This window comes from Phaenicophaeus curvirostris, chromosome 2 (assembly GCF_032191515.1).
Source record: "Phaenicophaeus curvirostris isolate KB17595 chromosome 2, BPBGC_Pcur_1.0, whole genome shotgun sequence".
NCBI classification, from domain to species: Eukaryota; Metazoa; Chordata; class Aves; order Cuculiformes; family Cuculidae; genus Phaenicophaeus; species Phaenicophaeus curvirostris.
Window position 1 is genome coordinate 126972671 of NC_091393.1, and position 22059 is coordinate 126994729.

General features: G+C 45.2%; 1 protein-coding gene across 1 annotated transcript in view; it reads right to left on the minus strand.

Moving 5' to 3' along the window:
• Window positions 1-22059, minus strand: part of PKHD1 (PKHD1 ciliary IPT domain containing fibrocystin/polyductin) — a 244371-nt gene that overhangs the window by 192306 nt on the left and 30006 nt on the right. Inside the window, exons 25-32 of the mRNA XM_069850843.1 lie at window positions 21034-21139; window positions 19940-20218; window positions 16615-16745; window positions 15729-15864; window positions 12602-12797; window positions 11312-11379; window positions 6454-8067; window positions 6126-6269 (exon numbers count right to left, since the gene is read on the minus strand). Of these exons, the coding sequence (XP_069706944.1) occupies window positions 6126-6269; window positions 6454-8067; window positions 11312-11379; window positions 12602-12797; window positions 15729-15864; window positions 16615-16745; window positions 19940-20218; window positions 21034-21139 (2674 nt within the window). The remainder of the gene's footprint in view (window positions 1-6125; window positions 6270-6453; window positions 8068-11311; window positions 11380-12601; window positions 12798-15728; window positions 15865-16614; window positions 16746-19939; window positions 20219-21033; window positions 21140-22059) is intronic.

Below are 22059 nucleotides of genomic sequence, written 5' to 3' on the forward strand. Positions count from 1 at the left end.
ACTGTTTAATGTTTAAGGTATGGTTTGAAATATTAAAACCTAGCATTTCGTCTGCTCTGAACTTCAGAGAAAGAGTGCACATTTTTTCTGTGTTTTTCTTCTTTGGATTTAGCATATTGCAATAAAGTTACCCGCATCATCACACATTTTGCAATATGCTAAATCTCCTTCCTTCCCAAAGCCAGTGACAATGCTTTCATTAAGCATCCATTCAAACACAGCCACACACAACCCCTGCCTTAAAGACCTAGCCATAAAGAAGAGAGAGACAAGGAATAGAGAGACCTAAAGGAATGGTGGCACCATGCCTGCAATTTGCTTTTATTGTCCAGAAATTAGGTCTGGAGCCACCTGAGGTGTCCTATAGTTCCCACAGAAGCCTCATTTCTTCCTGGAGGCCATGCTGCCATTCTAAAGGCATTTTAAGTGGCATTAGATACTTGTGTTTTGGCAAATGAATACCATTCAAGAGGACTAAACACTACCAAGAATATGCCTTCGCAACAACCTGCAGCAGAACCAACTCATTCCAGGAATTTCTCCAAAAGATATGGCACAGAGGACTTTTCAGCCAAAGAGCGGCTGAGAACTTCTCAAAACTAACAAAGATAAAGGATAACTAAGCAGCAGTAACAATAATTTCCTTCCTCCAGAAACCCACAGATTCCCTGCAGACAGAAAAATATGTTCCTCTTTTCTAATGGAGCAACAACCGCTTATATGGGAAGCCTATGCTAGTGCAAGATCACCTTCTGAATGTGAGTGGTCAAAGAAAGATAAAATTCACATCCCATAGTTCAAGAAAAAAAACCCCAAACAACAGGTTGCTGAGCTTTGGTTTCCTTCAGTGGTCTCGAAAAGAACATAGCAGACTTTTCCTTGATGGAAAAAACAACTGAACCCTATTTTAGGATGAATATTAGAAAAGACCCTAAGAATCTCAGGATCTCAATATTTTCCTCAACACCTTGCTGCTGTCAAAGAACTTGCCTGGCTAATGTAGGCTCCCAGAAAATATAACACAGTGATTGGACACTAGATAGAAGATAACAGGTGATAGGACAAGGGGAGTCAAGTTGCACCAGGGGAGGTTTAGATTGGCTAGTAGGAAAAAATTCTTTACTAGAAGTGTTGTGAAGCACTGGAAAAGGTTGCCCAGGGCAGTGGTAGAGTCTCCATCCCTAGAGGGATTCAAAAACTGTGTAGAGGTGGAGCTTCAGGACATGGTTTAGTAGACCTGGTAGCATTGGGCTGATGGTTAGACTTGATGATCTTAGAGGGTTTTTCCAACCTTAACAGTTCTATGATTCTATGATCCCAAGACATTTCCTGCCCAGTCCTTAGAGACCAGCAGAAAAACAGCCTGTCACCCTTTGGATTCCCCAAAGCATTATGTGAAAATTAGTCATTTCCAATGTGCTCACGTGCCCTCATCTCAATTTATCATGTCTGTAGGAACATGGGGCCTTGCATCCTGTCAACTGCTGAAATGATTTTTAAATCAAACCAGGCAAATAAAGGGAATAATTTATAAAACCTATGCTCAAGAACATGGTTACAAAGAGATTAGTGGAAGCAAAATCCAAGAAATTCTTGCTTAATTTATATACCCCACTCTCTCAAGTGGAAGGAGGGAGGGACTTTGTCTCCACACTCTACAGCTCCCCTTCAGCTGATGGCAATACTGCTTTTCAAGATGTCCATTTCCCATCCTTTTCCTGGGGATCTCTGAGGTCTTCCTATTCCCCTGCTCCCAGAGGATTTAGTACTTGTCTTAGTTAGGAGCAAGTCTTGGCTTTGCATCCCCTTCCTCTGATTACTAAAAGCAAGTGTCCCTTGGTGGTATTGGTGCCATTATCTCCCTCCACAATAGTTAAAAAAGAAAAAAAAAAGAAAGTCAAGTAAAGATTGCAACAAACTTAGTGAGTCCTAAAAGCACAATCTGTCCATTCTGGGATATAACACTTCTCCCTGCTTGATTAGCGTTCAAACCCCAGAATAAAGCTCCTTGATGCTTTATGTTCCCTACGAAGACAAAACTTGTTAATCGCATGTAAGACAATCCCATCCCTGAGATTGATGCATTCATCCCATTACAGCTTCTCCTCCAAGCTCAGACACAATGGCAGCCAAATCTCTGCATGCTGCTAACGGGTTAGGGACCGACTGCCCCCAACCCTGTCTTTGAGGGAGTCTGGCTTAAGTCAGGATCCTGGGATGCTCAGCACAAGCGCTTTGTTCTGGGTCACTGTTTAAGAACAACCACCGGACGTGTGGTGAGGCTAAAACCTACAGGAGTTCCAAGGGCAGCTGCAGACTGATTGAAGAACTGCCCGAGCGGTCCCGATGCCAAATCACACATCCTCAGCTATCGACCACTCAAAAAAAGACCTGCAGATCATGGCATTAACACATGCTTGGTAGGGGAGACAAAGGGCAAAAAGAAATAAAGAAAAGGAGAGAGAGGGGAAAAAAGAGACCTGGTAAGGTCATCAAGTCCAACCTCTGCCTATGAAGAATTGCTCCCTAGGAGACGTTAATTTCACACAGCTGAGTTTCAGAAGTCCCAAGAGCTAACTTCACAAGCATCTATTCCACTGCCTGATCGATCTCACTGTCAGAACATTCCTGCTGTGTAATCAATATGTGTTTTTTCCCCTCTTTCTTAATTTCATTTCCGAATTTGCAGGACAGAAGGAACCGTTTGGATCCTTCAGTTTGATCTCCACAATAAACATTGGAGGCCCTTGCTTCTCCTTAGGTTTCAATTGGCACAACGTATCCTCTTCACATCTTCTGCACTTACTCATACAAACCACCCCATTTCCCCGCTTGGTCCCAGTTCACTGGATCTCCTTGGCACATCTGCACTGCTGCAACCAAACCTCGCTCCTCTCTCTTCTCTCACCCAACAGAAAGAGCCCCACCAAACCTTTTCTCTCTTCTTTTCAAACCAGCCTCAGTTTATTTCTAACCTTAGACCTACATCCTCTTCTCTAAACATCTGCTTTCACCAGTACAATCTGGCTAACGGTGGGTCCAGGAATCGTTAACAAAGATCCCAAGTGCTCTGACATCAAATCCCTAAAGCCAGACCTGTTATTCTATGCAGGCAGGAACACCAGACTCAGCTTTTTCCCCGATGGATTTTCCTGTCTGCTCAACTCCTTCTAACAGTGACTTCTTTACCCTCACCCCAATGTCAAACAGTCTCGACTACTGGTTTACTGTAAAATTTATGTATAGTATCTGCCCTAACATTACCTAACAGGAATATTCAGCTATTTTCTCACCTGCCTCAAGCTTCCTACCAGTATTCCCATCTTTCATAAGAGCACAATTCAATCCCACAGACATTAATTATATGTTCTGTAAATTTAACCCGAGCTGAATGGAATCCACAGCTGTATTTGTGCTCATCTGCAGCGCCGTGAACACGAGTAACAAGGCAGGAACAAGAGAAGGGGAGAGCTCTTGGGATCAAGCCAGCTCCCTCAACCAGGCCTTTAAAGACTTAGGGGTTGGTTTGCTTTTTTTTTTTTCCCTTTTGTTCCTCCTTGAAGGAAGCATGATTTTGTTAATTTTATTTAATTCTATTAATTTTCTGAAGCTCTGTTCTGATTTATTTTTTTTTTGCAGCTTGCAAACAACAGCTTCTGTGCTTGCATTCCTATTCATTGTGCTCTGGATGAAGCACAGCTTCAGTACTTAGCCTGCCCAACTCTTATGAACAACCAAACACAACCTTTTCTGCAACCCCACCAGACACCCATTCCCAAGGAAGACCCCGTGGGGCAGCCTTACAGAGCGATCCTGCTGAGACCAACGGTTCCTCGTGTCTTAGAAAACCGCCTGTAAATCAGAAAGAAGTCACATTTCCTACCTGCAGAGCCTTGCCCTATGGGTTTAATCACGAGCTAGGACTGGCTGGGGATTCCCACGTGAACATCTCTAATCTTAAGCGAGCCAGACACAACATGACCCAGCACTGAAACCCCAGGGCAGCAAGCTGCCACCTGACATCCTGCGGTGCCAGAGGGGAGGAGGCGTTTCTGCTTCACAGCGTGCTGTAACAGAAGAAACGCAACTTGAACTCCTCGCTTCTCATCACCCAGCCTATGGGCAACGCTGGGAAATGCCAGACAAGCATCCAACCTGGCTGCACCAGCCTCTGCACTGAAGCCGCCCTCGGGCACCGCAGACCTATCCCTCCCATCTCCTTCACGGCTCACGGTCCCCCACCCCTGCGGTCACTTTGCCACCTCACCCACGAGGATGAGATTGTGAAAGAAAGAAAGGTCTGATTACTGGCTGTGCAAGTGCCAAGTGGCAGGCTTCCCTGGGCAAACAGCAGCACATAAACCACGCGGTGAGATGAACTAACTGCACTCAGCAATTCCATGGGTGGTGGGGGGTGACATGCCCTACACATTAAGGTGTAGCCATACAGAAAGCATCTTGTGTTGTACACATTCACCAATGCCTCACAACGACATGCATGGGCTAAATATGCCTGTCTCAGGGAGTACAAACACCCTGGGAGATGCTCACAGATTTAAGTAGCCTATGGAGAAAATTTCTTACACGCAAAAAAACTATCATCTTCTTGTAAATACTTCATTAACAGAGAAACATTTTTGCAATGAGTGGTGAGATCTGCGAGGCTGCACACCGCAAAACCCAGAGAAGTGGGGAGAGGGGCTGTCTGGTACCTGGCCTCAAAACAGCAGAGCCTGTGCCCCCCTCTGGCCAGCGAGGCAGAGCATCCCACACACGGGCAGCACCCACAGGCACGTGCAGACACCTAGTGCCAGTGATAAGGACTGAGGTCCTGCCCGGAGACACTTCACCCCAGGCTTCCTCTGCTGCCCATTGCTCAGTTATTAATGTTTTCATCATTTGGATCAATTTGATTATGTTTTATTCTGCTATTCTTCCTGCAATAATCAGACTTCCCTGGTTTGCATGCTCTGATTTTTTTTGTCAGCTCTCCAGCACGGTGTCTTTTTGCTTGTTTAAAAAATAATAAGAAGTAGCTTTGTGGACTGTGCCCACACCTTGTTTAAAACAAAGAAGAAAACTGAGGCCTTACAACCTCCTTTTGAGTGCTTGGAGCTGGGTTTTAAAGCACCTCTCCTCCATTTCTCTTGGTATTTTCCTCACGGGTGAGGAAAGGGAGCATTGAAAATGACAAGAACAAATTCAGAATTTCAGAACTGGCGCTGGAGGGGAGCCCTGGATACCTCTCATCCCAACTCTTGCTCAAAGGAACATTCAATTTCACATTCGATTGGTTTCCCAGTAACTAATCTAGCCAACTTCTGACTGTTTGGCAGAGGAGGGGGAAGGAGATTCCCTAACAACTTTGAGCAAAACCCTGGCTATTTACCCTGTCATACACTCTTACTGCCACCCTTCTTCCAGGTCCACAAAGCAGAAGAGGCCTTAGACCTTTGGTCACCTGGATGAGGGGATCTTTGGACGGCCACAGAACAGCAAATGCTTCTTTAGACATCAGGATGTTCTCCTAGCCTCAGGGCTATGAAAGGGCTGAAGTGTTAGAGCACCAAGTGCTGCGTTGCCACAGCACCTCAGTAGGTGCTCTGCACTTAACATCTGGGAATGACGCGCATCTCGGGGTGAGATTTAAATCCTGCTATTTTGCAGTTCTTAGGAGCCTAACTCCGTGCTGCCAGTGGGAGATGGAAAAAATAGATCTTTTCCTGGAAAATGCTGTGGGATGATCATGACAGGGGGATTGGAACTGGATGATCTTTAAGGTCCCTTCCAACGCAAACCATTCTTTGATTCTATGATCCTCATCTCCAGCTTCACAAAGGTATGAACTGGCCACAGTACCTCAGTAGGTCACCCTTCCCATCACCTGACTACAGGCACATGCTGGATCTAGTTAAAAGGCCATAGCTGCTGATGCAAAAACTCCTCAGGATAGCAATTTTTTTTGGACTGAGCTCAAAACTGTATTAGCTCTTCTCCTTTCTCTAGGGCTGCTGCTGCAATCTGTTCCCCTGGAATAAGACACACTGGAATCCCCCCTTTTAGGTCAATGTAAGGGTTTCAGGGGATATTTTTAACGCAGTTTCAGGGTTTGTGTCTTGGCTGACCGTGTAAGCGTGGGGCAAGGCAGCTCAGGTCAGTCGTCATCATGTTGCCCAGTATTTCACAGGAGGCGCCACAGACGGTGACCAAAGTCTTCCCTGGGGAAAATCCCCACCCACTCAGGTAAACTGCTCCTCCATTCAGGGCACCTTGGAAAAGTACAGAAAATGGGACTTAAAGCAGAGTCTAACAAACAGCTGTCACAAAGGGTATTTTTTTTAAATTCATAATTTTTGCTTTCATGCCAAAAAAAGAGAAAAAAACCCACCCCAATCACTGCATTCCCCAGCACTGCACTCCGTGGAGGAGCTGCAGTAAGTCTCCATGACTTACCCCAGTTGCGATACACGGCTGTCACCATCAGCTGAGAGGTGAATGTCAGGTTGGAGGAAGCCCAGCCCCTGGGGACATGCAGGCCCAATACTCGGTACTTGCCAACAGGGAGAAGAGGAGCTGAGCACTGTAACGCAGAGCGAGTGATGGTGATATCACCACAAATAAAGTCTCCAACAAATACGTAGACACTGTCCATCTCTGTGACCCGTGATACAGTGATTGTTAAAAGTTGACCAGTTACAACAAGCGAAAGGAAAGATGGGGTAAATTCCTCATTGTAACTTATTCTTCCAAGGTAATGGGAGATGCCATCTACTTTTAGACTCAAAGCCCTAGTCCCGTTACCTGGAGGCACCACACACTGGACAGCCACACAGGTGACACTGAGAACAAGGCATGGGTGATAATCAACGAGAAGAGAGGTCATTCTCCTTCCTTTCAGTGCCGAGCCTACCAGGGTCAGCAGGCCTCCACCACCAGTACTGAAGTTTTGTGGGTAAAACCAGTACACCCGAGGCAGGATGGTGAGAACACTGGATGCATTTCTGAAGCAAGCTCGACCCCTTTTCCTGCTGTGTATGGAAATGTTGTACTCCCCTGGGGTAAGGCAGTTCACGTGGCACTCGATGCTGGTCTCATTCCAAGAAGTTACTTTGCAGACAGGCTGGTTATTCACGTGCACCAGAGGGCTGTCACCTGGCCCTGCCAACCTCTGTCCTTTGATCATCACATAGGTGAATGTCCCATTGGTGTCCCAGGTCACCAGATCTACACGGGGCGTCCACCGTTCATGGAGGTGGAGTGTACAGTCTCCAAGGCAAACACTGCTGATCCCATTGACAGTCACTGTGACATTAAGAGCTCCAGATGTCTCACCCAGCCACTGGTGATGCGAAGGATGAGACCCTGGAAGGAGAGTACATCTAATAGCATTGTTATCAGAGTTCTGGATCTCACAGGAGTAATTACCATCCATGCTGACCTGTACCAAATTCCTTCGGGATATTAAAGCAGTACCAGATATAGTGAGTAACATCCCACCGCAGATTGATCCTTGCAATGGGAATACGGAGGTTATCCTTGGAGTTATCGTAAGGGCCCGCAGCCTCGCTGTCACACGTGCATATCCCAGCTGCCTCTGAATAACCTGGATGGAGAAAGTCCCAGGTTCCAGGCTGTTCAGTGGCACAGAACACTGATAAAACATCGCAGACTTATTGCCATGTTGAAACTCAAATTCACATTTGCTGTGTCCAAACTTAGCCATGGATCCAGTGATGTTTATCCCCTGGATGCTCAGGAGCAGGCTGCTATTTGTGACTTTTGCTTCAACAACAGTAACCAGGGGAGTCAGAGCTCTTCGGTAATTAAATGTAATGGCTGGTTTTGCAAAAAGAGTATGCTGAAGAGACCCACTGCTGATGACCACATTTACTCCGACAGAGAGGTCTTGTGAATCTTCAACAGACAAGTTAGCAGCTGGTGGGGTCAGGCACCAAACTGTCTCTTCTGACAAGTGAGTAACCATACAGGGCTGCCTGTTCATCGAAACAGAAACCAGGGAAGGATTTTGGCCAAAGCCCACCCCAGAGATTGTCAGCAGTGTTCCACCTAGGAGTGAAGAAAAACAAGGGAGGAAGACGTTATATGCAGGAAAGTAATCAAAGACTGCAGTGCAAAATCACAAACCCTGATAAGTCTGGTGAGTGTGGGAGATAGCATCAGCCACAGGTCAAATGGAAGAAAAAGTGGAGTCCTTTTTTGGAAGAAGACACTTAGTAACCAGGATAATCCTACAGAGACAAGACGCTAAGGTATCTGATAGCCAGGAACCACCCCAGCAGCAAGTGACAGCAGAAAGCCACCAGAGGACTGGATAAAGCTGTTGTGAGAGAACCCTCGAGAGTAAAAGGAGATTCTTCAAGGAATGGAACCGTCTGAGCAGGTGGGGAGATGGTAGCGATGGTTTGGTCCTGGTGCACAGAATACTTTCAAATGAAATATGAGCCAGCAGTTGTCCAGGTGGCCAAGAAGGCCAAGGGCATCTTGGCTTGGATCAGACACGGCGTGACCAGCAGGTCCAAGGAGGTTATCCTCCCTCTGTAGTCAGCACTGGTGAGACCGCTCCTCGAATCCTGGGGTCAGTTCTCGGCCCCTCACCACAAGAAGGATGTTGAGGCTCTGGAGTGAGTCCAGAGAAGAGCAACGAAGCTGGGGAAGGGGCTGGAGAACAAGAGGAGCAGCTGAGAGAGCTGGGGGTGTTTAGCTTGGAGAAGAGGAGGCTGAGGGGAGACCTCATTGCTCTCTACAACTACCTGAAAGGAGATCGTGGAGAGGAGGGAGCTGGGCTCTTCTCCCAAGTGACAGGGGACAGGACGAGAGGGAATGGCCTCAAGCTCCACCAGGGGAGGTTTAGACTGGACATTAGGAAAAAGGTTTTCACAGAAAGGGTCCTTGGGCACTGGCAGAGGCTGCCCAGGGAGGGGGTTGATTCACCTTCCCTGGAGGGGTTTAAGGCACGGGTGGACAAGGTGCCAAGGGGCGTGATTTAGTGTTTGATAGGAATGGTTGGACTCGATGATCCGGTGGGTCTCTTCCAACCTGGTTTTTCTCTATTTTCTATGAAATTCTTTCAAACAAAAAGACAGAACCACAGACCTTACTTGGGTCTTCAGTTCTGCCTGGTCACCCAAGCAGAGCGCCAGATTTGCCATGCTCCGATGGGCACTTGCCCTTGAGGAGTTCACTGACCAGAAAAGCTGATATATTGAGGAATACTTCCAACTTCAAGTCCTCCCCTACTGATATGCTCCCGGTCTGCACCACTTAAGATGGACAGAACAGGAAGAATACAAGAAGAGCTGTTCCTTGCCAGCATTTCTGAACAGATCTTACTATACGTGAGGTGGAGGGTGGAGGAAGGCAGGCTGTCTGCTTTTCCCTGTGGTTGCCTGGATGCTTTTATTCCCAAGGCATCTACTTAAGGCCACAAAAGACAACAGAAAAAAGGGTAAAAACAGGCTCTTAGCATGAACTGGGGGGAGTCATTAGTATGGAAAAGCAATGCAGGAAGAGTTAGACACAAAGTTATGCCCTCCAGCTGAGGCCGTCCTTGTGTCTAGTGTTGGAAGCTGAAGATTGTTGTACACAAGTATCATCATAGACTGTTCCACTCATAACCTAAGTCATTTCAATATTTGGGTCGCTCAGGGAGACAGGCTGTCTTTGGTCTGATCTAGCACAACTGTTCTACGACATGGCATCACATCAGAGTCTTCCTCTCCACACTGATAGGAGCAGCCTTGAGATGCCCTGCTACTATCCTTGCCACTGAGAGCAGGTGATAATTATCTGGAAGAAGCACAAGTCCCGATCTTTTGATTTCCACTACAGAGCAGCAGTATTGGCACAGCCTTCCAGGGTGCTGAGAATAAGAGCAGCACAGCTGCAGGAGCAGCCTGGATTTTAGGATGCAATAAAGACAAAGACGCAAACCCACCAGCGTTCCCAGCCTAATCTCGCGTTTCCAAGCCCAGAGCTGCCTCCCTTAAGGCCAGATGAAACCTCTCTATCTCCCTTTACTTTGCAGTACTAACACTCCCAGTGCCCTGCCTCACTTCACCTTCTTAATACATTAAGCTTCTCTCTCTCTTTTCCCCATGATCTGGCTGAAAAATAAGTTTTTTAATGAGGATCCTTTTGAATGAGCTCAGATCCTCAACTCTGATGGCCATATAAGCGTCAGAGACAAGAAAATGCTAGAGAAGAGGCAGGGGAAGGACTGGTGCTTTTTGCAGAGATGAGATTCTAAGTCAGCTTAAGCCATTCGTAAATCTATAGCCAAAGAGTTCATAAGTTCTTATTTAAATTTCAATTGACCCCTAAATATGTTAAGAAAGGCACAACAATTTTTTTTTTTTTAGTACATCTTAATCTTAAAAACTGAGAGCCTTTGCTCTCCAAGCTTTATCCACGCTCTCATCTCTTAAGGGTTGAGCACTTCACTTTAACAAACTGTTAAAGTCATCACACATCACCAAATCTGAGGTTTTGTGAGGTTTTTTTTTTTAACCTGCGTTGTGAGCCTGGGAGAGCAATCTGTGGGGGGACCTGAGGTTGCAGCACAAGAATTTGTCTTCAATAAAAGCATTTCTAAGGACTCATCTAAAATTCACTACAGGGATTCAACTCTCTCCCATCCTCAGCGAAGTGACAAAATAAATGAACCACTCCAAATCTGCTTTTTAAGATTTAAAGTAAAACTTTCTTTTAAGTTCAGTGATGTTTTGCTCTGAAACACATTTAAATTATTTCCAGTGTTTAAAATGATGGAATAGGATTAATAAATATTTCACTTTTGATTAAAATTAACATCTGAAAAGGATTTTTTTGACTTTTCAACTCAACAAAAATGAACATCCCCTTTGGGACCACATGAAATTATTGTTTGCTTCAAACCACAATTGTACCCTGTTTTCCACCCAAATTTCATACAGGAAGTCTTAAAAGATGGAGGCGTAATGACTGAAACAGCGCAGAGGAGCCAGGTGTGGGCGTGCTTTGCTTTCCCGGTGGGAACATGCAAGGATACATGAGCAAACACTTGGGGAAATCAAATTCAAAGCACAGGGACCCCTGAGCCAGCCCACCAGATTGAGGGATGCTCACTACAATCCCACATTTTCAGACCACTGCTGTCTGCTTGTTGATGTCTGCATAATAAAGGGTCGAAGATTTAAAGTGCCCTCATTTAAACTGATGTGAAATGAGATGCCCTTTCCATTCCTGCAGGAAAACTGCGCCCTTGATCCCTTTAACCTCCGTAAGTGGCTGCAGATGTACCGACGCTGTTTACCTAGGAAGGAGCCACAGCACGGCTCGATGCTGAAGATCTCAGAGAGGTACTGGATTAATGGCTGCACCCTGCAAAACACAAGAAACAAAGGCTTGAGGGGAGCTGAGGCGTTCTTAGCTTTTCTCTCCTGCCACAGCACTTTACTTTCTTGACATGTCTTCAAGGTTTGAAGACGGACGCCCACCTGGCACAACCCCTCCTTCAGTGCCACAGGGACAAGACCACCCTGCACCCCAAATGGTTCTGTGTGATTTGAGCTACACCTATGATGACGATTGTCCTATCAACTGACAGCCTATGGGGCCAAGCTCAGTCCACAACGATAAACCCTGAGATAACCTCCTGAAGCCCACTCAGATAAGGGTGCAGCTCTGCTTCTCTTCCACCTCATCAACGTCCTCTCAAAAAACAACCCCTGCCCTGAAAAGGCACGATAGAGAAGGTGACCTTACAAAGCCTGCAACCCGGCCCACCAGAGATCAGAATTGCCTCCTGGAATGGCCCATCTCCCTCTACTTTCTGACCCTGCAGACGAAACAATGGTGCTGCTGCAGACTCCAGTATGAGACGGGATGAATCCGTGCACGTCATCCCACTGACTTTCTCCTTCTGAAGTTCATTAATGCAACAAGCAGCTTAGAGTCCTTTGTGAGCAACAACAGCAGCTCCTTTCTCCCCAGTACCATTGTTACAGGATCATTCTTTGCAGCTGCCGTGGCTGAGGAGCAAAATTGTTGCAAATGCATTGTTGCACCCCACTTTCAGGCCAGCTTCCCCTCACATTTTAATTCATTTATACCACATTTATTGAGGCATGAACCTGAAGTGCTACTTTATAAGATGGAAAGAGCATCATTCAAAAATTCTCTAAACAAAGGAATTTTTTTATTTTTCAAACTAGCTTTTGTTTTTCTCATGAAAAGTGTTTCGTTTCTTCTGCTGTTTTCCTGCAGCAGGATTTATCTGCATTTGACCTGAATCTGTGAATACCTTTGATTGCCTGAATATGCATTTTTCATCAAATCCACTGTTTTTTCTAAAATGTTTCTCTCCTACCTTCTCCCGATCCAAGGGGAGTTAATTGACGAGCATTAGCAGTTTGCTGACTTGAGTGCCACAGATCAATAAATGCCTTCATAATTATTCATAATTTTATACCACCCTGCACATTTCACCGTTGGGTACAGAATTTGTGAAAACCCTTACCTTTCTTTTCAGATTAACCCTGAAATACCAAATAGGACAGAGAAAGAAAACTGTATTTTAAGGAAAGCATGTGTGTTCACACACCTATTTGCAGCGACAGCAACACCATTGATGAAGACAGAAACATTGTACCATCCCTCAGTCAAGGCTGGAAGTGTCACATTAACACCATGGTCGGTGTGTGATTGGATCTGTGCCCAAGAGCCCCCGATTTGCACCTTGATATCTGACCCTCTGTAGCTAGCAAACTGGGATATTCCAATCTGAAGCTCCTGACCTCCTGCAGAGAGAAGAAAGGATGGAACTCTTTCAGTGTTTCTAGTAGCAGTTATTTTAGCACACAATTTCCCAAGGAAGAGCATGGGATATCCTCATGGCAGAACAGGTCCAGTCACGTCCATCAGCCCAAAACAAAAACTAGAAGAACACAGTAATTCTGTATCATACTCATCCCTTGGCATCCCAGCTCAGGTCATCAGCTATTAGGGTTACCTGGCCACCCTCAACCTGTGGGTACACACTCAGGACAGGATCCATGAACTACCTCTCCTATAAATATCAGCAGCTGATTAGAGCCAAATCCAGTCTCTCTAAAGCTCACATAAGCTGGAGCTGAGGACTTCTAGGATTTTTCCTAAATCCCTGGCAAATGGTACCGACCACATTTGTCAGCACTATGGAGTTAACTAACTTGAACTTGAAATGAAAATTTCCTTGGGTAACTAAAGTCAGATGCCCACATATGCAGCAAAGTACCTTGTTTTCACAAACCACAGTGCTCTATCATATTTAAGCTCTGTTGCAAACAAATTATATTTCGATGACAGAGGATGCCTTCCTTTATTTGTGCATACTGCAGCAACAGAAAAGGACAAGGGAAGTAGAGAAGGGAATTTCATAACTTAAATTCTTCATGAAAGTTTATGAAATTAGGGTGGTATGCATCACTCTAAATAGATGCCTTTTCACAGAGAGCACTAACTGTAGCCAGTGAACAGAAACAGGATCTGTGACATGATTTATCTTATTGTAAGGAAGATATCCAAAAGATCTGTGGTGAATCCCACTGCTGAATTGTCTATTTCTCTTCAGTGACTTTGCAAGACATAGAAGCAACAAGTACAGAGATGTGTTTAGGAGGCAAGTGTCATCCTCCTACGTCCTCTGAAGGGTGCAAGGTCAATTGCACACAAGAATGAGCTGAAAGAGGGGAGATTTAGATTAGATATCAGAAAAAAAATTTACTGCAAGGGTGGGGAGGCCCTGGCCCAGGTTGCCCAGAGCAGCAGTGGCTGCCCCATCCCTGGAGGGGTTCAAGTCCAGGTTGGATGGGGCTTGGAGCCCCTTGATCCAGTGGGAGGTGTCCTTGACTATGGCAGGGGTGGAACTGGATGGGCTTTAAGGTCCCTTCCAACCCAAACCATTCTATGAATAAAAACGACAAGAGAGAGTCTTCAAGTCCAAGTCCATGCAGCCATAGGCTTCTATGTTACATAAACCCCTTTCCTAAATTCATCAAGCAAAAATTGTTAATATTTCTCTACCATCCTCTTGAGCCAGTCAGCCTGAAACACTTATCTGCCCAAAGAGCTGCTCCAGGACAGCTGGTGAAGATCACTATCGAAGAGTAGCTTCATTTTTCCTCATTCCCCTTCTTCACTGAGCTCACTCTGTTTTAAAATCAGCGCTGCATGTGACACTGTTACCCCACTGGGCAGTGGTCAAGAGCAGCTCACCTGTGCTACAATCTCACCTTGTCTTAATGAAAATTAACTTGTATGGGTTAGCTTATCCTCACCAGAGATTCAGAACTGAGTAGCAATCTTGCCTCCCCAGCAGAGGCCAGGATCATTTGGTTTTAGCATCACCTGTGCAGCAGGTGCTCAGCACCACAGCCTCAGCTTTGGACAAGTCTCACCCCTTCACAAAGCAGAAGAGTCGAAACAAAGCTCCCCTCCACTACCAGCTCCTCCAAGCAAGTCTTGAAGCCACCACTTTTCAATTCTGCATGCACAAAGTCAAAGTTTGAAAGCTTGAGAAGTTGGGTATATTAATAACATGAACTCTTTGGACTCTTGGTCAATTGTCAGCTTAATCCTAGATGCCTGGAAGGCATTGGTGTAATTTATTTATTCTTTTTATTATATAAGAGGAAAATTATATTAAAAGCCAAAGCCATAGAAGTTATGAATAGAAGATTGAACCCAGCCACACCACCATTCACAAGATGCTATAACATTAAGGAATTTTGTGCACCTGGGCTGCCTGCGGTGAGAAAAATCTCCCCATGATGCTTTAGTATCTGAATAATATTCAGATGATAAAGGACGTTCTCTTATTTATGCATTCTGGAGCAATAGAAAATGACAAGGGCATTTGGGGAAAGGAATAGAAATGCTGGGTGTGCAGCAAGAGCGCACCCTGTCACTGGCAGTCACCCAACTCCTTGGACCGCCACCAAGTGCACCCAAACTGCTGAGCTGGAGGGAGGTTTATTAAGGAGTGCACTGGAAAGGCTGCAAAAAAGAGAGAGGGAACTTGCTGAGAGCACCTTTGATCTCATTGTCTGTCATTGATGAATATATTAAACACTGGTCCCAGAACAGAACCTTAAGGGGCAACTCATCCAAAAGACAGGAATACTAAATGCTTGGGATTTTGCCCCCACAGAGTCCAGGAATTCCATGCTCATATTCTACGGTAAAGGATCATGAAAGCAAACTGGAAGAAACAGTTTGGCTTGGAAAGGGGAAGTAGGAAGACAGGTGTTGCCTCTCTTCTGCTTTCAGCAACCCAAAAATGCACATGATGCACTTCATGATCTTCCCTTTGGGATCCTGGAGAAGGACACAAGAGCTTATTTCTCGTCTTGGCTAAACCTATTACCAAGAATGAATGGGTGAGATAATTTTAGAGCAGAGTTAGGCAAATGTGATGCCAAAGGAGCACTGTACCACACCTGAAACCCCATGGACATCATCCTTACTGGCCTAGAGAAGCAACTCATTATTTCATGTATGCTAAACCAGCATAAACCAGCTGGGACTGACCGGCACTAGCAGAAAACAGGGGGGTTACAAGTTAAAAGAGGAAAAACAAAGAAGCACTGTCAGATCACTGAATTCCACAGACCTCAATGCTCTCTGCCCCACCATCAGCATTAATGATGCTTCTACAGGCGATACTCAGTACCTGCTTGCAGCCCTCTCACCTGCTATGCCACTTCTGTTCCTGCTCAGCGATACGACAGCAGGGTTTAAGGAAGAATCGTACTGGAACAAGTTGGTCACTGTTGTTGACTGGTACCCAGAAATTAGCGTCACAGGGACAGCAGCATCTTCTGTCCCCTAGAAACAGAAATGAAGAAAATGTCAGGGATAAAAATGCACCAATAAAGTTATTCCCTGTATTCCTGCATCTTAACAAGTCAGACAAAGGGGCACTGAGGATACTTGTACATATACTAGACTCCCCTTAAACACTTAAGAGCTACACTGTCTTTAAAGGGACATCTGTGGACCAATATAAACCTTAAAACAACCAACTATGCAGACTTTCTTTCACTGTATCTATGCTAAATAAAGCAGTGGTAAGTTACAGGCACAGAGAGGCAACCCTACACTGAAACCATCAGCATTGTCCTGGGTGTGGTTTTGACAGGCAGAGTGCTGATGCTAGTCCCTAGGCACGGTTTGGCATGACATAACAGCTAGAGAAGGTCAGAATGGAAAGCAGATTTGAGGCTGAAAAGGGTTCAGCAACACAAGCAAGAGCAATTGTCCCAGGCACGTTTAATCTACTAGTGGAGTTGTGCAATTTTACAGGAGTTCAAAGCCACAGTTTTGTTTCTGTGAGGCTTAGCTAACAATGCTGCAATCCGGATTTTTTGATAAGTGATATATGAAATCCACTGAAATAGCAATCTATCGTTAATTATGTTGCTCTAAACTGTAGGTGGAGACCATGTTAAATTGTCCCACAGCCAGGACTTTGCCAATGTGCTATGTTTTGCCCTTCCTTGCCTTGGCGCACCTCAGGCCAGGAAAACAAAGGCCTGTAGGCTGCTGACTGTTTCTGTAAAATATATTGTTTCTTACCCGAGAGGGAACTTTACACTCTATTGTTGTTGAATTTCGGTCATCCTCCACAACTAGGCAAGGCTGAGATCCAAAGAGCACCAAGTTTACACCTTCCAGATTGGTCCCTCTCAGAACCACTCTCTGTCCTCCTGCAAAATCAATTATTCCATTACATTCAGATGGAGAATTATATTTTTTATATGCAAATAAGTATCAATAGGTGACTACAAAAGGCAGCACTGTCTCTCAGTTGATCTGATGATGATCTGCTTCCACTTCACTGCGCCTGGCTTCCTCTCTTTCATCAGAGATCCTTCTGGCCCATTATTTGAAATCTTGCCCACGATACTGGGAGGATTGGGTTTGTTTCTCTCTTTATTTTTTAATGACATGCTTATTTAAGTCAGCAAGATCTTGCCTGTGATCTTAACCTTAGAAAGATCCCCAACAGAAGAATAAAATAAGGAAGGAAGGAAGAAGCACTGAGAATGGAAAATGAGCTTAGCACAGCAGGTGCTTTCACAGTTCAAATAGCTGCCAAGCACCCCACTGTCAAAAAAGCCTGTAGCATGTGTCTGGGAAGCTCAGGTTAGAAAGGGGACTTGGCAGGGCTTGAGACTTGGCAGAATTGTGAGGAAAGTCACAGAGGGCTTGATTCTCCAAAGCACTGAGCAACCTCAGCTCTCCCTCGTGCCAAGCAGAGCTGCGCCACTTCAGTCACCCACAGGATCGCACCCAAGTCCAGTGGAAATAGTCGCTTTGCCCCTTCTGCTTTCTCAAGAGGATTCAGGGACATGACAAAGACAAACAAGAAAGAACAGGGATGGGCATTAATGACAATTCTAACCTGGACTTTGTTCTTTGATGCCTTTTTGAGGCTTTTTTTTAAAAAAAGAACAATTTCTACTTGAAATCTAAACTTTTTGCTCTCTATCAGTCCTGTGGAATCTTAGGGCTACAGCTGGATAGAAAGACTGCTCAGACTAGAACTTTATTAACAGTGTTTATGTGTATGTTTTAGTATGGCTTTATTACAAACCAGCTGAGCTTTTATGATGCTTTTCATGTGTGATGCAAGTCAATTTCTATGGTGAAGTCATCGTATATCAATGGTAGAGTCCCTTGTATCTTTTCCTCAAAGTATCATTTCCTGCTCATTCTTCAGAGCAACAGAGAAGTCTAAAGTCTAATCTGCTAGATGTTCTCTGGCTAGCAGCAAATCCAAGCACAGAGCAGAAATCAGATGTTAAGAGTGAGCTTCCCCATCCACTGGAGCACAGCAGTGTCTTTAGAAAGGTATCCCACACTCATAGTTAGGCCAGTGGGAACTCCCAGCATGGCTCCACTGAGATCTGTGATATTTTGACACGAGGGACCTAATGCAGCAAACCACATGATGCTTCCTTAGCATCCTCCCCTGTAATGGCAAGTACACAGAGCCAGAAACAGCAAGAACTCAAATCTAAAGCCACATGTCTAATGTAATAGTTGTTGGATAAGGAGCTTCAGATTTACAGTACAAAACCCATGTGTGTTGTGTAAAGACTGATGCTTTTAAGTTTTGCTATCTCCACTTATATCCATATGCAATGAAATACTGCATATGTGCACTTCACGATAAGATTGAAGAGAGGTATTTTAAATGGAAGAAATTAAAAACACAGATGGAAGCTGTAATTCTTTCCAATTATAAATGTTCAAGGCATGTGTAATGTAAGATAGCATTACCCTTGCTTTCTTTTTAATGAGTGACAGATCACTCTAATTGGGAGAACTGGATTGTCAGCAAAGGAAATGGGAAGCAAAGCCCAAGCACTAAAATTTGCCATTGCTGACTTTTCTTCTAGTGATTTTTGTTAATGAATTAAAGCAGTGAGTCTTATTCCTAGATACCATATGACCCTTCCACCAGAAAAAGAAAAAAAGGAAAGAAGAAAAAAGTAAAAATATATTTCTTGCCACAGACTAACAAAACAAAGGAAAGAGGTGGCCATAATTTCTTGCTTTTCAGCTTAGGTATCCTGCATTCATAGAATTGTAGAGTCATGGAATAGTTTGGGTTGGAAGGGACCTCAAAGCCCACCCAGTCCCACCCCTGCCATGGGCAGGGACACCTCCCACTGGATCAGGGGCTCCAAGCCCCATCCAACCTGGCCTTGAACACCTCCAGGGATGGGGCAGCCACAGCTTCCCTGGGCAACCTGGGCCAGGGCCTCCCCACCCTCACAGGAAAAAAAATCCTTCCTGATGTCTAATCTAAATCTCCCCTCTTTCAGCTGAAAACTGTTACCCCTCATCAAGATAGAGATTCACAGATCATCATTCTCTTCCTCTGCCTGCTCCAAGGGGGCCAAGCAGGGCACAATCCGTTCTCCAAGCCACATGGCTGAGCTAGCTTCAATCTGCACCTATGGCATCATTCCTGCTCTCAGGGATGCTTGTTAACAAGAACTCAGAACACCTCAATAACTAAACTAGGGGGCTTCCAGGCAAAGTCTCAATGACTTTTACTGTCAGAGTCAACTTGGGTCGTGTTTTTTCTAGAAACTGCCTGAAAAGAAGTCCTAAGCTGATACCACTGCTCCTTACTGCACAACCCAAGTGTGCTAAGAGCGTTCTCCACATTTCACTCTCCCTGAAGAGAAAAGGTGGCTTTTTGCAGCCTTTGATTTAGCTTAGCTATGGCTGGTCAGGGACCTTACTGGAACATCCAGTTGAAGTCCTCTCTGTGTCATCTACAAGGCAGATCAGAGAGTTACAATGGTCCTTTGGACGCAGAGTCCTGTGGAAATTATTCCAAGCTGTTGTCTTCAGGGATCTAAATATATTACCCTTTATTTCCTTTTCTGTTACAAGGAGAGGAGAGGGGTAATGGAAATGGAAGGAGTTTTGGATTAGTTCACACTTTCCCAGGTTTCCCAGTTTTGTTTCTAAACAGAGAAGAACTTTCCATTTCATGTCTCAGAATACAAAAATTCACTTCAACTAGACAGACAAACCAAATTTAGTAATTTCACAATTACATCAAATGAATCCAAATATCAGAAGGCTGTGTCAAATGCATATGGGAAGAGCCAGGAAACACTGACAGCCTTCTGGGTTGTAGGGATCAATATACCTGCACTTGAACTTACAATTCTCAAACAAAACGTGTCAGGAAACTGATTTCCTCCAGAAGGAACCAAGGAAAAAGAAAGAAACTTGCCCCAGTGCTTTGGAGCACACAATGTGTCCAGCCATATTGTCTTTTTTGTCAGATGAAGACCTTGGTAGTCAAAGTACAGAAGAACTGAAACGCAAAAAGCAGATGTCATCTTAAAGCTAGTCTGGCATTCGGACCTACCCATCTCTGAAGCTATAGGAGGTTCAATAGCTGTGAGCTCTGGATCAACTCTCAGGAAAATGCCTTCTCCTGTGCTGCTGTTGAGTGCAAATCCAAAAGGTCTCACCAGTAGCATCACCTGGTAGACTCCAACTGGCAGTTTCTCCATCTCGCAAACTACGTCAGTTTGATTCACCGTTATGACATGACAGGTAGTGTTGTTCACCTCTACCTGCAGGGCCAGCTTCTCCTCAGTAAAGCCACCTCCCCTGATAACTACTGTGGCCTGGAACTCATCATCTGAAGGAAGATAATCAACAAGGTGACTCATGAGTTTTGGTGTAGCAATGCCTAGGATTAAATAACCAACAGTTAAAAGTTTTTAGCATCTTCATCAGGACATCCTAAAAAGAACACCACCAGTGATCTCTCATTACCCTCAGAGTGCCTGTTCCTGCCTGCCCCTGTTCAGCTACTACTCTTCCTTGAAATTTATTAAGAATAACTCGAGCAAAGAACCACCTTCCACTTTAAGCTCGTCACTGTTTACCCCCTTTTATCATAGAATCATGGAATGGTTTGGGTTGGAAGGGACCTCAAAGTCCATCCAGTCCCACCCCTGCCAGGGGCAGGGACACCTCCCACTGGATCCAGTTTCTGAAAACTCCATCCAACCTGGCCTCGAACACCTCCAGGGATGGGGCAGCCGCAGCTTCTCTGGGCAACTGGGGCCAGGGCCTCCCCACCTCACAGCAAAATAGTTCTGCCTAAGATCTCCTCTCAGTCCCTCCTCTTTCATCTTAAAACCATTCCTCCTCTTCCTATCCCTATATTCCCCAATAAAGAGCTCCTCCCCAGCCTTCCTGTAGACCCCCTTAAGAGAGGCCCTGGTCTCCCCAGAGTCTTTATGCCTCTACCATCTCTTTGTCTGTGCAAAAACCTGCCTGTGCAATGTGGTTTTAGACTGGAGTTGATCAGAAGTGCCCCATTAGAAAGCAGTTTCCATAAAATCAGCAATTTCCAAAAGAATACACACACAAAATCGTCAGCACCGGGCAAACTGTTGTCACTGAACAGCATTTTTACCCTTTTGCTGAGGGATAAAGTCCTCTTACCTGATGAATACGCCACATCGCTGACAAAGGGCGTCAACTCTTGGCTAAACTGGAAAGAGCAGGAACCAGGACAGGTTGCCAGGACATCATTCACCACCACCACCACCTGAGACAAAGGAGAAGGTTACCCTAAAGCCAGGGAGGGAGCAGAGGTGCTTTCTAGAGCCACATCTACCCAGCAGCCCTGCCGAGTGATGCTGGCAGCCACACACACCTACTGAGGGCACCATGCTAACACACAGCACTGTCAGCTGCTCAGCCTGCTGCAGTCTCCCCACAGCTGCAATCACAAGGCTTGCTGGGGCTCAGTCTTGGGCAAAGCCAAGCACAGCTCTGGAAGCTGTATTGCCAGCCTTTCTCTGTCTGCAGGATCTTATCTCCCACTTTGCTGGGACCCACAACTCCTCCCAACTCTTGTTCTCATCATCCTTTAAAGATACTGCTTGCTATATGCCACAGTTCTTCCTACTTTATCTTGGGAACAAGTTTATTACACTTAAAACACCCTGTAAGACTAATTAGAATGAGTCCAAAAATACATCTTTTTTAGTACACATCCTTCTTTTTCCCTCATTGCTCACACCAAAACAATAACGCTGGGCTGTGACCTTGGTATCTCACAAGAAACAGAGATGTCTCTTCCGAGATCTTGATATCTCGAAAGGGTCCACAGGCAAAGCAGAGGAGAGACATAGGAAAGGTCCACTTTGTCTCTCTCCTGGGTATTAAGGGTGTGCCAGGATGGTAAACTAATGCCTGCAGAAACCAAAAGCAGACAGGCTATGCAAGGAGCACATAGTTGCAGAGTACCATGCTTGAATAGAGACACCATGATCAAAGGGATATTTCTATACTTGTTGCTAGCAGCAAGCTAGAATAAAGCTTCAAAAATGAAGAGGAAATTTGATTACTATTGATGTTCTTGTTTCATGTGGTCTGTCTGAGGGTATGACTGAACCACAGAAGGCAGAGATATCATAAGTGGTCGAGCACTGGAAGCAGGGTAAGTCCTCATGCCTAGGGAAC